The following is a 15,873-nucleotide window of genomic DNA, read 5'->3' as shown; positions in this document are numbered from 1 at the left end:
CTACCACCAGCACCCAGTGGCCCCAATTTTCCCACTCTGTCATTGCCCTGCCCCCTGCTAAAGGCTGAGCTGCCTCTCCATGTTTTCCTAACCCTGGGCTGGGATCCTTTGGGTGGCTCTGGACAGAGATACTCGCCCTGGTCTGCAGCAGGAACTGCATGACTTGTCTGGCTCTACTCGGCAGTAATGAGATGCTAATGAGCGTGGGCTGCACCCAAGAGGGCAAGAACCAGTACCCTGATTGTATGAAAATTATTTGTGAGGAAAAAGGCAAATCCTATCCAGAAAGGGACCAATAGAACTGTAATTTATTGTGCAAGAATGGCAGCAGTGTGCTTCAAGCACCAATTTGGGAGCAAAGAGTTTCCAGGGGAGTCCTTAGCACTGCAGGGACTGCAGAGATTGGCCACAGACACATCTCCAGTGGGCTAAGCCTGAGGGAAGATGATGAAGCCAGAGAAGATGCTGTCAGACCCTTCCAGCCCCACCACGGAGTTCTTCTCTGTAGGTTCCAGCCAGACAGACTCATTCATGGCCATCTTGAGGACCACGCCACCCGTGGTGACCTGGAAACTGTTATGCACGTAGTCACAGAAGGTGACCACCCTCTCGCCCCTGCTGGCACCCTGGCCCTTTTTGATGTTGAGGCACAGGTTGCCGCGGGAGGTGACGTGGTAGGTGAAGTAGTAGGTGCCGGGCACGCGGCAGGTGAAGCGGCCGTAGCGGTTCTCGTAGTGGCCCTGCTCGTTGGTGAGCACGCGCTCGAAGCGGATGGGCTGCTCCCGGCGCGGGTAGGAGCTCATGATCCTGGCAGCCGAGAACCCGGACTTGAAGGTGACCTTGTAGTCACCAGGTTCTCCCACGGGGCCAGGCGGTCCCATGTTACCTGGTAAGCCCTCTATACCTGGCATGCCAATGGGACCGACCTTCCCAGGCTGTCCCGGTGCTCCTGGGACTCCCCGCTCCCCTCTCCATTCTTCACTCTGGCCAGAGGGCCCTAGGAAAGAGGAGGAAGAGTCATTGTGGTCACAGCCAAGCTCCATTTGTCTGCAGAGAGGGAGCACGAGCAAGGAAACCTGTGCTGGGTGTGGGCCAGTGGAGACCCTGCCCAACAGGCAGGTGGGACACACCTTGCCGTCATCCCCCTCCTTCCCCAGGTTCCTTGGGGTGCTCCATCATCCCCACCTGACAAGACCTCAAAGAACTGGTGGAAATGGGTTGCTTTCCCAGGACCACGTGCCTGGCACTATGTTTCTCTGCTCTTGGCAGTCACAAGACAGTGTTTTACCCACCTGCAGCCTCTTCCTTACCTTGCTCACCCTTTGGGCCATCCTCCCCATCCCTGCCATCGCTGCCAGGCTGTCCTGGTAATCCTGGGATGCCTGGGATGGTGCCATGGGTCCTGCAGAGCGTGGCACTGGCAGGCTGCCCTCCAGCCAGGCAGAGCAGCATAGCCCACATGATCCACATCTGTGGGAGCATGGAATGGTGTTGGGGGCTTTCCTGGGTGGTGGGAGGGCTGGGGAAGGCACTCTGAGCTGCTCTGAAAGATGGTGACTGCAAGCAAGTCTGGGTAATACGATCAGGGAGGGAAAACATCCTACTGCAGAGCCAAATTCACTGTCCTGCTGGCCCTGGAGCAAAGAACCATAGCCCTTGGGCAAGGCAGGGTTTGCAGTCTCTTGTCATTCTTAAATCCCCAGTTTCCAAGTGCCCACTGCTTCAGCCACATGAATATTTGGGACAGGTTATCTCAGAGATCTGATGTCCAACATGGCCATGCTGCTGCCTTGCAGGAGAAATTCCCCATCTCATCTCATCTCATCTCAGGGCCATACTTGCAGGGCAAAACCCTTACCCAACCACAGCAGTTTTGTCATCTGCAAGGGAACAGGCCATGCCTTCCACCAGCATGTCTAAGGGACATTGCCAGTCCTTGAAGATGGCAATGAGCCCCTCCTCCATCCCACCGGCTCCCCTTGTGACCTGCCACACAGCTGCTCAATGCCAGAGGCATTTCTGTATCTAACAAGCCTCTTGGGACAGTTACCTGGGCTTCCATGCCTGGGGTCTGACCTTCCTCCTGCCCTTCCTGCCCAACTCCTTCCCCCAGATCCTGGTGTGGGTGCATGTGGATAAGCACTGGGCATTTGGGGGCTGGATCTGGACATCACAGCACCCCAGCCACAACTCCCCCATCCCAGGTGGATTTTCCCAGTGCTGAAGCTCTGGTGCCAGCAGGACAAAAGATTGGTGAGTTGGATCCTTCAGCCACAGCCGTTCTGAATTGGGTGCAGCAGGAACAAAGACTGATCCACAAGCTCCCAGCCATCAGAAGACAAGAGCTTCTCAGGGCAGGAGAGCACCCCCAGGGCACCTTTCAGACTGATGCACCTTTCAGTCCCCGATAACCCTTCTGGAACTCTGCCATCTCTGCTTTTATGTTTTCCTTCTTCCAGGTGGAGCAGGAGGGGTCAGGGTCCCACCAGCACCTCCACCACCCCCGCCCAGCACCTCCACCCCCAGTTTCTCTCTGCCCCAGGCCACAGGGAAGTGCCAGCAATGCCGGTGACTGTCACCCTGCCAGGGTTGGGTTCCCCACGTGCTCCTGCCTGCGGGGGGAACCTTGGGCTCAGTCTTGCTCTTACCTTGAGCGCCCTGTTCATCAGGTGGGGAGATGGAGCGGGACACCCCAGCGTCCTGCTCAGAAATGCCCGAGAAGAGAAGCAGAAGTTTCCTGCAAGGGCTATTGTGAAAGGATCTGGGACACATCCCCTTTTTATCTTTAGCTCCTGTCCTTTTTCTGTGGCAGTTTCACATCCTCCACAAATGCTGTTGTCAGCTGAGCAGGACAAGCCATCCCCAAATAGCACCCTGAGCCCCTCCAGCCACAGCTCTGCCCTGCAGGGTCTCTGGGTCCTGCTCAGGGGTGTTTCCTATGAGGAATACTCTTTGGAGCTCCAGATGAGTTTATGGTAACCCAACAGAGCTGCAGAAATGTGCATGCACTCAGGCAGCACCCCTCAGGCTGCTCCATGTGCTTCCAGCTCTGCAGGCCCAGGGGATGCTGCAGGGTCTCAGCATCCATCACCTTGAGTCCGTGCCCCTCCTAAATACTGTGCATGGGAAGTGATTCTGCCCTGTGGGAAAAGCATTCCCTGCTTTGGCTACGGCCTTGTGGAAGTGAAGTACAGGACATTTGGAGAGGAGACTGCCTTGTTCCACCCTTCAATGTGTGACACCAGGAGAAATCCCTGCTGGGTTTTGGTGGGCTCTGTGTCCTCCACAACCACCAGCTCCTTTGGTTTGGCTCAGGAAAGCCAGAGTGCTTCCCCTGCCCCATCCTGGTAGGGACCCCAGGGATGTCCCACTATGGTGTTGGGGTTTCCTTTGCAGTCTGTGCCCCTGTAGAGCTTTGGAGAAAAGGGGAATATCAGGGTCCTGCTTGGATGAGTCTTGGTGCCCTCTTGATAGGGGCTGTGTGGGGACACAGGAACCATCCCGTTCCTGCAGCAGCCAGGGGTCCCACCCCCTGTGCAAAGCCAGGTGTGGGGGGGGGTGGGGTGGTCTCTGATGCTGGTGAGCCTTGGTGGTCTCTGATGCTGATGCCACACAGATGGCCAGATGTCACGTGCACAATTGTGCACACCACATGGAGGAAACAACACACTACACCAGGTGCACTGGGGAAGGTTTTATTGACACTTTCCACAGCCAGGTCATGGCAAAGGGGCTGCTGCAGCCTGCTGAATCTCAGGCAGCCCAGGTGGGGAGGGGAAAAACAGGGAGACCTCTGAGGTAATGTGGGGTTAGCAGGGGGGATGCACATGGCAGTGCCAGCAGGACCAGGAGCTCAGCACCATCACTCTGGGTGCAGATGTTGCAGATGTTCCTGTTCCCCCTGTGCAGCAGCTACCAGGGCTCAGCCCCCAGACTGAGGGGGGTCTGGCTGCTGGGCTTGATGCCCTCCCTGCAGAGAAACTGGGAGCAGCAGGAGGAGCCCAGCAGCGAGCAGTGAGCTCAGGGCAGGTAGAAGGCGCTGGGGTGCTGGGGTGAGCTCTGCTGATCCTCTAGTCTGGGAAGAGCAGGAAGCCTGAGAAGATGCTGTCGGAGTTGGCAATGCCCACCATGCCGTTGTAGTCATTCACTCCCAGCCAGACCTCGTCGGCAGCAGCCAGGTGGAGCAGCGTCCCCCCCGAGCTGACCTGCACCGTGTTGGTCTTGTGGTCGCAGAAGCTGGCCATCCTCCTCTCGTTTTTGTGCAGGATGACGCAGAGGTTGGCTGTGTGGGAGCTGTGGAAGACGAAGTAGTAGACCCCGGGGAGCCTGCAGGTGAACTTGCCCGTGGCAATGTTGTAGTCGTGGTTGGTGTTGGTGATGACATTGTTGAAAACCACGGGGACGTTCTTCAAGGGGTACTGGCTGGTCTGCCTGGTCACTGAGAACGCTGACTGCAGCTTCTGCATGGAGGTGCCTGGCATTCCCGGGGGGCCAGCATGGCCTGCCGCCCCAGGGATTCCCATTGGACCAGGAGCCCCAGGCGGGCCAGGCTTGCCTGGAGGGCCAGGGGGGCCTGGTGACCCTTTCATGCCCTTGGGCCCTAGCTCTGTAGAAGCTGGGATACCTGTGGGATGGTGGGCAGTGAAAGGGAGTCAGTGTCAATGGCAGGATGTGGGGAGAGGCTTCTCTAGCCCCTTCTTTTAGGCAGATGAGTGCTGTTGCTTCTTCCACCTGACTACAGAGGATGCTCTCCACATCCTGCAAACCCAGGCAGACCAGCCATTGAGGACTCAGTGCAGCCCTGCAAGAGCCCATGTGGTTTCCCTCTTTGCTCACTCACCTGGCTCCCCTTTGGCTCCCTTCCGTCCATCCCGGCCATCCCTGCCTGGTATACCCGGCATGCCTGGCAGACCTGGAGCTCCATAGCAGCTGTGAGGGTCCTCTACAGTCACAGCAGAGCCCACATTCAGGAGGAGGAGGGTGAGGGCCAGATAGAGCTGCTCCCAGAATCTCTTCTCCATTTTGCTGTTCTGTAGCATGGAAAGTGAAAGAAAGGGCGGGAGTGAGGGGTCACAGCAGTGTGGCTTGCAGGACATGGAGAAAAGGAGCCTGGATATACCAGCAACACTTGGATGCCTTGCGTGCGTCCTCAATGTCCCACCTATACACACTGCAGGACAGTGGGGAGGTGGATATGTGGAGATGGGCCCCAGGCTCATCTCCAACCCCAGGGCAGCCCCCGATGACACAGTGTGAGTTGGACTTTCTGTCTGGATGGAGCCATGAGGTCTGAGGTACCCTTGGCCAGCCCCAAGCCCATGGCCAGCCCCCAGCCCTCTGAGTGCAGTGTCCCCAAACCCTGGAGATGCACACACCACTGCAGACTGTCACCCCGTGCTGCACCGAGGCTGGAACTCCCTGCACACATCTGACCTCCCTCCTCCTCCAGCAGCAGCCTGACTGTCCTGGCTCTGTCCATCAGGATCAATCCTTCCATCAGCTGGTCCATCCTGCGTCCATCACAGGCGCGCAGCCTGTCAGTGCCTCTGCCTTCACCCTCTCCTCCTCCTCCTCTCTCTTCCACATCCTCCTCTCATTATCACCCTCTCCAGCAATGTGCCATGCTGCTGGACCCCCAGTCCCACCCTCGAGACAGGGACCCTGCAGCCCCTCTTACCTCTGGTGGGGACAGGGCAGGGATGCCAGGCTGCCGGTCCCGCTGGGCGCGTGCTCACTGCCAGCAAGGCGCGGTGGGCGCGGCTCCCCGACACCCTCACAGAGGAAGTCACAGAGTTAGGAAAGGGTAAAGGGCCCTCGTAAACACGGAACCCGAGCTGTTCCCAGCCAAATTTCACATCCTCCTGCCTGATGCTTTCTGCTGAGACAGCACTTTCTTGGCTCTCCAGCAAAACCTGTACTGGTGCCACTGCAACAGGAAGGGCTGCAAGGAAAGAGGTGGGGCACAGCTCAAAGAGATGTTGCACAACTCCCCAGTGCAGGGAATAGCCCACCCCAGATCCCCTGCTTTCCCTCTTACTTCCCTTGTTTCTGAGCAGAAGGGCAGCTTGGGAGCAGAGCCAGCCTCAGGCCAGCTCCAGTGGGCTGGAGATGCCTGTGGCACTGAGGGGCTGCTGCAAGGTCACTGCCTGGCTCTCATGGAAGATGCTGCACCCCTAAATAGGACTGGGAGATGCTTCCCTTTGAGAGTTTCTGATCTGCACCCTTCCCCATGCCCCACCAGGTTCTGCTGGATGCGGGACTCGGTGAGGCCCCAAGATCCTTCACTGGGGTGTTGCACCCTGCAGGTGACAGAGCCCTGCCTTCTGCCTTCCTGAGAGAGTCTGGGTGCCAACTTGGGACCCTGCAGGTGAGGTACAGGATCTGCTGCCTGTGTTTTCCCCTGCAGGACAGTAACCTTGGGCTCAGCAGAGAAGGACACACATAGCCCTGTCCCAGATGTTTCTTATTCTTCCCTGGAAGTGTAAGCTCTGATTGGACACCTCATTCCTCCCTGTCCTTCTGCATTTGCAGTGCCAGGGGCAAGCTGGAATCACTTCTCTCCCTGGCAGCTTGGGAAGGGGTCCAGGATATTGATGGTTCAGGGAAGATGCATGAGTAGAAAAGAAAACCCAAGGTGTAGTGGTAGAAGAAGCATTTATTTATACTGATGGGGAGGTTGTGACAGGATGTGTCCCAGTGCCAGGAAGGCTTTTGCAGTGGTTAGTGGAGCAGAAGCAGCAGCAGGCAGTGATTTCCCACTCAGGAGCAAAGAGCCACAGCTGGTGACAACTGAGAGTGGAGCTTGAGTGCCCAGGAGGAGAAAGGGATGAGAGTCCACAGCCTCCAGGACAGTGCAGGCAGGCTCAGCATGGAGGTGAGCACTGCAGTGGTGACTCACAGCTTGGCCAGTTGGGAATGCACAGAACACTTCTGGATGCTCAGCCTGCAACCATCCACATGTGCTGTGGCACTAAAGCCTCCCACACACCCAGCGGGGAGCAGCCAGGCAGGCAGACACCCCACGATGCTGTGGGAGTCCCTCAGGCTGTCTCTGGGGACACCAGGAACCCGCTGAAGACGCTGTCAGCCTCGGAGCCGCTGTAAATGGAGCTGCCCTGGACAGGGTTGGTGGTCAGGGACACGTGGTCACCCTTGGCCAGGCTGAGCACGCTGCTGCCCGAGTTCACCTGCAGGATGCCGCGGCTGTTGTTGTCGCAGAAGCTGACCACGCCCTGCCCGTTCTTGGTGATGCTCAGACACAGGTCTCCGCTGGACACCACCTGGAAGCTGAAGTAGTAGAGCCCGGGAATGCTGCAGGTGAACTTCCCAGTCTGGGGGCTGTAGGAGTTCTCCTCGTTGGTGATGATCCTGTCAAACACCACCGTGGTGCCTGCGCGTGGCGGGGCCAGCCTGGAGGCGGAGAAGGCGGGACGCGGGTGCTCCAAAGCATTGCCAGCTTGCCCTTTCTGCCCCGGTGGCCCTGGCAGCCCTGGCATCCCCCGAGGGCCTGGCCGGCCAGGTGAGCCACGCATGCCTGGTGGGCCAGGATACCCTGGTTCACCTGCATCCCCTTTGGATCCCTTGATGCTCGAGCTCAGTGCTGCTCTCCCTGGGGAGAAGAGGGGAGGAGAAGGAGTTCATGCCCATCTGGCATCTCCTGAGCTGCTCCCACAGCCTGGGATGCTCTGACCAAGAGGCTCCCAGGCCCCCAACATCCCCAGCTTCCTCTTACCTGGCTCTCCCATGTCACCCTTCTGCCCTGGCCTGCCATCACGGCCAGGGACTCCAGGGGAGCCATTCTTGCCATCTGGTGCCCTACAGACTCCGTCCTCCAGCAGGGCCATACCCAGCACTGCTGCCAGGATGCTGGCTGCCAGCAAGAATCCAGGGTGCATCCTGCTTCCTACAGCACAGGGATGAATTGGGGATGGAGGCAAACACACACAGACACGCAGGTGCCCTCATCAGGTGCATCCACAGATCTACTGCATTGTCCAGCATGGATAACCGGACACCACATGCAGGGAAGGGTTTTGAGGCTGTGTGATCCGAAATCACTGATGGCACTGAAAATCTCTAGCATGCCCATGGGATTGGAAAGCCAGGACATGGAGCATGGCACATACCCTTTCCTCCATGCCCTGGGCATGGGTAGGGGCACCTCAGATGCCTGTAGAGGATGTTTATTCCAGTTTGGGGGGAGAAGCACTGCTGTGTGGGGCAGTGGCCCCATGGGATAGAGAGCACAAGGGAGGAAAGGATGCAAAGACACAACAGTGCTAAAGGGGAAAGGGGAAAAGGGCAAATGATATCCAAACCTCCAACATGCAGAGCTGGGAGAGAGGACATGGATCTATCCCAAAATCGGAGGTTCTCAGCCTGGGACAAGTCTGCAGAACCCAGCAGTTTCCACAATCACACAGAGTAAGGACAGATCCCTGCAGGTTCCTCTTCCCCCGCGTCATCTTCTCCCTGTTTTTCTACTTTAAGCCCTTGTGGAGGGGGAAGTGAAGAACAAAGGAGGACAGGGAGCAAGGACTGGAAAGTGGTGGCAGAAGAGATGAGTGTCCCCAGCTGTTTGTGGTGAATTACCTTGGTGCAGAGGCTGAAGACAGGGCAGTGTGAGCAGCTCTGTTTGCTGGAAGCTCTTCTCTGGGAGTAGGGAGGAAGAAGAGAGGGGTGGGAAGGATGAACTTGCATGCACTGCAGTTTGTCTGGTTGGAGAAGGGATGTGTTAAGTTTCACTTTCTCTCTAAGAGAAAGAAACTTGTTCCCCTTTCCATGCTTGACTCTGGCTTTACTGGAAACAGCTTGGTCAGGGAAAGTGCAGCACCACTGGGTGCCCAGCCTGGCCCAGAAGCAGGGGCTGGTGGTGACTTGGAACAAAGCAACATGACTGGAGGATGCCCACAGGCTGCTGAGATGGCAGAAGGGGACAGGTGATGGGAGTACCAGGTGTCACAGCCACCCAAGGGATGCTCAGGGCAGGAGATCACCCTTGGAGGCTTCTGCTCTGGCTGATGGGCAGTGTGTCTGTCACTTTGTCATGGTGCTGCTGGGTGCTGACCCCTCCAGATGCCCACCTTGGCACTGCACTTGGATGGAGCAGGATCCAGCAAAAGTATCATCAGTGCCTGTGTGGCTCAGCTGGGCCTCGAGTATTTTGGCTGGATATTAGGGAAAGGTTCTTCCCCCAGAGGGTGCAGGCACTGCCCAGGCTCCCCAGGGAACAGTCATGGCCCCAAGGCTGCCAGAGCTCCAGGAGCGTTGGGCCAATGCTCTGAGGCTCAGGATGGGATTGTTGGAGTGTCTGTGCAGGGCCAGGAGTGGGCCTGATGATCTCTGGGGGTTTCTTCCAGCTCAGGATAGTCTGTGGTCCAACGATCTCCTTCCCGCTGCCCTCACTTCAGTGCTTTGGGGACCTGGTGTCTAGAGCAGAGTGGGAAAAGATGAGGGTGTCTGGCACTGATGATGCTCTCACGTCCCTTTGGGTAGCTGTGTCTTGCACCAACCAGATTTGGGCAACCCCAGGAACTGAGTGTGGCCTCAAGGTGAAACACCAGCACCTCCTATCACTGAGTGCAGGGAATGAGTCCAGGGGTGCACATTCAGCTCTGCAGAAAAAGATCCCCAAGATGTCACCAGTCCCCAAATCCCATCACATGGGCATGGGACATGCCACAGTGACTGTAGCAGGTGAACATCCTTGGGACCCTGGGGACCACCCAGGCCTTCCCATGGGGGACACAGTGGGCAGTGAGGAGGGGGCTTCTCATCCATGTTCCCTTGAGTATCCTTTCAGGAGTCCTGTGGCAGCTGCCCTGGCCTGGAGCTGGGGCTCAGGGGAGGATATCCAAGGAAAGAGGATGGTAAGCAGAGCTAGGATTAGGGTGACTCCAAAGTCCAAGGGGCTGACAAACCCCCTATCCTCTCTGCCTTTTGCTTCCTGCATTCCCAAGGGAGGTGCTGCATCATTTCCAAAACAGCTGAAAAAGGCAATGACCAAAACTCAGTCCAAAGACCCTTGCCAGCAAAGATCTGTCACTGAGTTGGTCTTTAATTCATTGACTAGATGTCTGGTTAATGCAATATGTTACACATTTTAAATCAAAATGTTGCTCCATAATAAATCAGATGCCCAGAAGAAATGTGATTTTATTTTATCAGCAGAGTTCACCTATCAACTCAACCTGTAACCATGTCAAGACAAGATGATAGGTAAGTTGAAAGGATCTACCTCTGCCAAATGGTGTTTCTGGACAGTAATTGTATTTCTGTCCTATTGGTCTTTCTTAATATACAGCCCAAATTAGAGCACTCCATCATTTCATCCAGCATTGATTGATGGCTGTGTCCTCATGCTCTGTGTCCTTTGTCTTCTGCTGTCCCCTTAACCCCATTTAAATGCCCAGTTACAGGGGCTGGCTGTGGGTTTCCAGCATCTCCGGGAAGCTGGTGTTGGTCCAGGTGTTCCCTCCCACAGATCCTTGAGATTTCTGAGAAGTGTTTAGTCTCACTCACTTGACTTTCAGAGTACCTGTGGTCAAGGCACCCTTCCTCTCCCATCCTCTGAACAACTACTCCTCCTCCTCCTCTGGATCTGCAGCTGAGACATCCCAGGCTGGTTTGGGTTAGATGGGACCTTAAAGCTCATCTTGTTCCATCCCCTGACACGGGCAACGACACTTTTCATGTCCAACCCGGCCTGGGACATTTCCAGGGATGGGGCAGCCACAGCTTCTCTGGGCAACCTGTGCCAGGCCCTCTCCACCGTCAGAGGGAAGGATTTATCCCCAACACCCCATCTGACGCTGCCCTCTGGCAGTGGGGAGACACTGACAGCGACAGCCGTGGCTCCAGAGCTGCCGGCGAGCCAGCCCGAACACTGCACGGCGCCATCGCGGAGGCTTCTGCAGGCCCAGCTGCCGGCACTGGAAGGCCCAGCCCGGCACCCTGAGGGTGCTCTCTCCGCCGGGAGCAGGGCTGCGGCGGGCCCGGCACCCTAAGGGCGTTCCCCTCCCGCCGGGAGCGGGGCTGCGGCGGGCCCGGCACCCTAAGGGCGTTCCCCTCCCGCCGGGAGCGGGGCTGCGGCGGGCTCGGCACCCTAAGGGCGTTCCCCTCCCGCCGGGAGCGGGGCTGCGGCGGGCTCGGCACCCTGAGGGTGTTCCCCTCCCTCGCCGGGAGCGGGGCTGCGGCGTGCCCGGCATCCTGAGGGTGTTCCCTGCCGCCGGGAGCGGGGCTGCGGCGGGCCCGGCACCCTAAGGGCGTTCCCCTCCCGCCGGGAGCGGGGCTGTGGCGGGCCCGGCACCCTAAGGGCGTTCCCCTCCCGCCGGGAGCGGGGCTGTGGCGGGCTCGGCACCCTGAGGGTGTTCCCCTCCCTCGCCGGGAGCGGAGCTGTGGCGGCCTGGCATCCTGAGGGTGTTCCCTGCCGCCGGGATCGGGGCTGTGGCGGGCCCGCAGCGAGGGGACGCGCCGCGAGATGGCGCTGCTGCCTCGGCCAGCGCGGTGCCACCGCCGGCGCCGCCCTCAGCGCGGCGGGATGGCCGCAGTGGGCCCGGCGTCCCGCGGCCTGTCCGGCTGCAGTGTCTGCCCGGACACCTCTGCCAGGGACCTCGCGGCCTCTCGTGGGCCGGGATAACCCATCTTCCCAGCGGCCCCAAAGCCCCTTTCCCCGGGCTGGGGGCGGTTTGGCGCTCCCTGGGACGGGGGGACGAGCGGGGTTTGCTCGGGGGCGATCAGGCCGGGGCGGGAGGTGCGGGGCCCGTACGGCCCTGCTGGGCTCTGCCTGTGGGGCAGCTCCAGCAGAGCCAGCCCGCAGCATGGAGCAGGAGCTGACACCATCAGGGGACCCCAGACGACATGGAATGGGGCCAGGTGCAAGGCAGAGATTACCTGGACTAGCCAGAGGATGTTCCATATACCCCCAGGTGTCACAAAATCATCTCCAAAGAGGATGGTGCCTTGGTACTTGGTGAACCTGAGCACTCGGGTGAGCATCCACATGATTTAGAGCACCTGTTATGGCCTCTCGGCACTACTGCACACCCAGGAACTCTGCTCCAGATGATTTTTACCTCAAGCACCCCTCCTCCTTTCAGCATGGGGCAGCTCCTTCTCCTCTGGCTGCCTTCCCAGCTGGGGGTGCCGGGTGAGACAAGTTAGTGCCCCCCAGCCCTGCAGCCCTTCGAGGAAGGGAAGTGACCCCTGCACAGCCTCCCCCCATCCCCAGTGCCTGCAGGCACAAAGGAGTTGCTGACAGCAGACAACAGGGAGAGATGCTGCTGCGCTGCCTTCCCTGCTGGGCATCCCTGGGGTGCCGAGCTGACAGGCAGGAGCTGCCAGAGAATCAATCAGGCAGCTGGCACTTACCTGTCCTGAATGGGAGGCAGGGATGGTGGAGATCAGCAGTGCTGGCAGGTAGCACACACCGCTCTGCTGCCAGTCACCAGCATCCCAGTCGGCCACCTGCACCCACTGGGAGGTGAGGACAGCTCACAGCATCCACCTTTCTGCAGCCGCTGCTGGCTTAATGGTGCCTGAATAACCAGGCAGATGGATGTTGCAGCTGTTGAGCTGGGCTGTCCCAAATAGAATCAGAGAATTACATGAGCATAAAGTTTGAAAAAGCCCTTTAAGATCTTGGAGTCCAAATATTAATGCACCAGGTTAATGCCAGGTGCATCACTGAACCAGGCCCCCAAGAGCCACATCCATATCTCTTAAATCCCTCCAAGGATGGTGACACCACCACTGCCCTGGGCAGTTGTGCCAGTGCCTGATAGCCCTTTCAGTGAAGGAACTTTCCCTAAGATCCAGCCTGAACCTCCCCTGGTGCAACTTGAGGATATTTCCTCTTGTCCTGTCACTTGTTACCTGGGAGAAGAAACTGACTCCCACCTAGATCCATCGTCCTGGCAGGGACTTGTGGAGAAAGATGGTGCCCTGGAAGGATTTCATGAGATGTCAGGTGAAAATCGGGCAGCAGAGGCACTTGTCACACTGTGTCACACTGTGTGGCACACTGCCACGTGTCTGAAATGTTTTTAATTGCTGTCCCAGGGGATGAGTTATTCCTATGATGGATGCTTGCATAGAGCAGGTGTCAGGAAGAAACACAGGTATGCGGTTTAAGAGCCAGGATTTCAGGCTCCAGCCCTTGCTGGCTGTCTCCTGTCATTGATGCACATCTCTGTTGGCTCATGGGACAAGAGGAGATAGATGAGTGCACAGCAGCCCTGGGCAATGCTGGGAAAGCTGGTCCCATCCCTCTCTCTTGTTCCCTGTTGAGGATGTCAGGACTTGTCATTATTCGACATCTATTGGTTAATTTGGCTGATTGTTCCCCATTCTTTAATGTATCCGTTATTTATTTATTCTCTGGTGTAACAAGCAGTTCCAGATTGATCACTTTGGCATGTAAATGAGCTGCTCTAGTGCTTGTCACTGAAATTTGTAGATTGGGGGAGTTTGCAATCAAACACAGCCGGAATCTAAATTACAGCATTTCAGGCAATAATAGCAGGGAGAAGACAGGAAGGATGTGCCATAAATAAGATGGGATCAGAGCAGGGTGCCCTGAGCTGTGCTGACAACACGCCAGGAGCCCCAGGGTGAGCAGCAGGAGTCCCTGCCCTGCAGAGCTGGGATGTACTGGCAGGCCTGGCTCCTTCCCTAGGGGAGAAGGGCAAACAGAGGAAGCAAAAGGCTTTTGGGAATGCAGGGCCTGGCTGGGGACCAAAGAAGACCCAGCCATGGGGAAAGTGTTTTCAGGACTACAGGCTGCAGGGAGCCTCAGGACTCTAGCACAGAATACTTATTTGATTGCCACCATGGATCATGTTTGGCATCTTCCCACCTCCATCAAAAGTCAATGGATGCATCCAGGATGAGATTCTGTCCCTCCTAAGGTCAGTAAGAAAGATCACACCATGTAAATAAGAGATCAAAGTGCCCTAGGCCTTCCTGCAGGCAGTGGGCACAGCTGGGAAGGGATCAGAGAGCCAACCTGGATCTTTGCAACATCAGGGGAGAAGAGCCTGTACCCTTCCATGCCAGGGTATACCTGGAACAAAGTCCTGCCAGAGAGCAGTGATGGCCAACAGGCAGTGTGCTATGGGTCTCAGCAGAGCTGCAGAAAGGACCTCAGGGTCCTGGTGCATGGCACGACTATTCCATAAAACCAAGAGGAAAAGGAAGGATAAGTATTGGGATGTTGTTGTTGTTGTTGCCTTGTAAAAATGGCACTTCAAGCTATTTTTAAACCTTTAGGGGTGTTCAGGGGCTACCATGGACTCTCCTTAAGGGGTGAGCAGGCTCAGGACTCATTGCTGGAGTAGGGAAAGGGTTAGGGTGGGAATCAGCGGGCACCAGGCTGAATGTGAACAAAGCTCAGATGAGCTGAACTGCTGCACTGGGGAGAGTGCTGCACAGGGAAGAAGGCCAAACAGAGGAAGCAAAAAGCTTTTGGGAATGGTTCATGGCCACCTCCCTGCTCATGGCAGGACTATTCCAGCATTAGATCAGGGAGGATGTGGCTTTGCCTACCTGAGTCTGGAACCCCCCAGGGACAGAGATCACCATGGCTCCAGTGAGCTGTCTTAGAGCTGGACCACACACAGGTGAAGAGACATTTCCTGATGTCCATCCCAAATCTCTGCAGGTCCCCCCTGTGCCCACCATCCCTAGTTATGTCATTTGGCATCACAGATGTGTTTGGCTCTGTTTCCTTGCAATTATTCCCAAGCAGCTGCAGCAGAGATCAGCTCCCACCTCACCCTCCCCTACCCCTGGCTGACAGCGAGTTGGTCTTCCCACTGCTGATCATAAGGATGAACAATTTCCCTTGAATTGGCCACACTCTCCCCAGTGCAGCAGTTCAGCTCATCTGAGCTTTGTTCACATTCAGCCTGTTGCCCGCTGATTCCCACCCTAACCCTTTCCCTACTCCAGCAATGAGTCCTGAGCCTGCTCACCCCTTAAGGAGAGTCCATGGTAGCTCCTGAACACCCCTAAAGGTTTAAAAATAGCTTGAAGTGCCATTTTTACAAAGCAGCAACAACAACAACAAAAACATCCCAATTCTTGTCCTTCCTTTCCCTCTTGGTTTTATGCTACAGGTTCAGGAGATGAGGCTCTGAGACATCCTAGACGTGGTGGGATTCCCTTCATGTGAATCCCCATGTGATGGCCATACTGGAGGGGAGGCACAGGGTGCCACTCTCTGGGCTGTGAGTTTTGCTGCCTCAGTTCTGGTTCTGTGGAGTTTGGACTCTTTGGGGCCTTTAGGCCATGGTGACACCATCAGGAATCTCTCCACCAGGCAGGGATGTGCTCATCCCAATGGACTGGGAACCATCAGGCACTGGTTTGCAGCAATGTTGTGCCTCCCCACTGGGCTGGGATGACCAGCACAGATCCTCCCTGCATCCTGTGCCCAGACAGTTCTGGAAAGCTGCCGGAGCATCATGCCCCCTTCCCAGACTTATTTCCATCCTGTGACCTGCTTTCCCTGACATCAGGCCTTGAAAATGCAGCGGCAGTTCCCTGCAGGTGAGCATCAGTGTTAACTGGGTCATGGCAGCTGGAGGTCTGTGCTGGCTGCAGCCAATTACACCTCATTTCTGTTCCAGCTCACTTTGCACAGGGGCTTTTCTGGCAGCTCAGCTCCCCTCTACCTGCCCTTGGCTGCCAGATCGATGGGAGCTCCCAGGCTCACTTGTCTGCATGCTCAGTGTGGAGGGCGGCTGATTGCTGATCCCGAGGCTCTGATTGCCTCTTCCTGTGGCCAGCAGGGCCCCAGCATGTGCCCCAGGCTCCATCAGCCAGCCCTGCACTCAGCTCTCCCAGGGAATACCCCAGCAGTGCTGAGCACAG

At 57.1% G+C, this 15,873-nt stretch overlaps 3 protein-coding genes across 5 annotated transcripts; all 3 read right to left on the bottom strand.

The window, feature by feature from the left end:
* Positions 1 to 282: 282 nt before the first annotated feature.
* Positions 283 to 2,732, bottom strand: C1QB (complement C1q B chain). Its single transcript, XM_058818766.1, has 3 exons — positions 2,649 to 2,732; positions 1,311 to 1,470; positions 283 to 997 (listed from the first exon to the last, which is right to left on the bottom strand). The coding sequence occupies exons 1-3, from the start codon at positions 2,664 to 2,666 to the stop codon at positions 429 to 431; spliced, it is 747 nt and encodes a 248-aa protein (XP_058674749.1). The 5' UTR covers positions 2,667 to 2,732; the 3' UTR covers positions 283 to 428.
* A 995-nt stretch (positions 2,733 to 3,727) lies between these two features.
* On the bottom strand, positions 3,728 to 5,865 carry C1QC (complement C1q C chain). 2 transcript variants are annotated; one of them, XM_058818807.1, is made up of 3 exons: positions 5,678 to 5,865; positions 4,841 to 5,030; positions 3,728 to 4,624 (listed from the first exon to the last, which is right to left on the bottom strand). In XM_058818807.1, exons 2-3 carry the CDS (start codon positions 5,019 to 5,021, stop codon positions 4,071 to 4,073), a joined length of 735 nt encoding a protein of 244 aa, XP_058674790.1. In that variant the 5' UTR covers positions 5,022 to 5,030; positions 5,678 to 5,865; the 3' UTR covers positions 3,728 to 4,070. The 2 variants fall into 2 exon arrangements, with proteins under 2 accessions (XP_058674790.1, XP_058674789.1); XM_058818806.1 differs by lacking the exon at positions 5,678 to 5,865 and having other exon boundaries at positions 4,841 to 5,039.
* Positions 5,866 to 6,637: 772 nt separating this feature from the next.
* C1QA (complement C1q A chain) lies at positions 6,638 to 8,649 on the bottom strand. 2 transcript variants are annotated; one of them, XM_058818863.1, is made up of 3 exons: positions 8,593 to 8,649; positions 7,733 to 7,903; positions 6,638 to 7,609 (listed from the first exon to the last, which is right to left on the bottom strand). In XM_058818863.1, the coding sequence occupies exons 2-3, from the start codon at positions 7,893 to 7,895 to the stop codon at positions 7,041 to 7,043; spliced, it is 732 nt and encodes a 243-aa protein (XP_058674846.1). In that variant the 5' UTR covers positions 7,896 to 7,903; positions 8,593 to 8,649; the 3' UTR covers positions 6,638 to 7,040. The 2 variants fall into 2 exon arrangements, with proteins under 2 accessions (XP_058674846.1, XP_058674845.1); XM_058818862.1 differs by lacking the exon at positions 8,593 to 8,649 and adding an exon at positions 8,319 to 8,386.
* Positions 8,650 to 15,873: the final 7,224 nt, after the last annotated feature.

The sequence above is a fragment of the Ammospiza caudacuta genome, chromosome 22, assembly GCF_027887145.1.
Source record: "Ammospiza caudacuta isolate bAmmCau1 chromosome 22, bAmmCau1.pri, whole genome shotgun sequence".
Lineage (NCBI taxonomy): Eukaryota > Metazoa > Chordata > Aves > Passeriformes > Passerellidae > Ammospiza > Ammospiza caudacuta.
Note: the sequence above shows the minus strand (reverse complement) of the source record. Positions and strands in the feature narration are given on the sequence as shown.

What these genes read in the sequence shown, in the direction of transcription:
- C1QB (XM_058818766.1), bottom strand. An exon ending in TGGCCCAAAGGGTGAGCAAG is followed by an intron (nt 998 to 1,310) that starts GTAAGGAAGAGG and finishes CCTCTTTCCTAG; the next exon opens with GGCCCTCTGGCCAGAGTGAA.
- C1QC (XM_058818806.1), bottom strand. Translation starts at nt 5,039, where the DNA reads ATGCTACAGAACAGCAAAATGGAGAAGAGATTCTGGGAGCAGCTCTAT. An exon ending in GGGAGCCAAAGGGGAGCCAG is followed by an intron (nt 4,625 to 4,840) that starts GTGAGTGAGCAA and finishes ACCATCCCACAG; the next exon opens with GTATCCCAGCTTCTACAGAG.
- C1QA (XM_058818862.1), bottom strand. Translation starts at nt 8,349, where the DNA reads ATGTCCTCTCTCCCAGCTCTGCATGTTGGAG. An exon ending in CCCAGCTCTGCATGTTGGAG is followed by an intron (nt 7,904 to 8,318) that starts GTTTGGATATCA and finishes CCTGTGCTGTAG; the next exon opens with GAAGCAGGATGCACCCTGGA. An exon ending in GGGTGACATGGGAGAGCCAG is followed by an intron (nt 7,610 to 7,732) that starts GTAAGAGGAAGC and finishes TCTTCTCCCCAG; the next exon opens with GGAGAGCAGCACTGAGCTCG.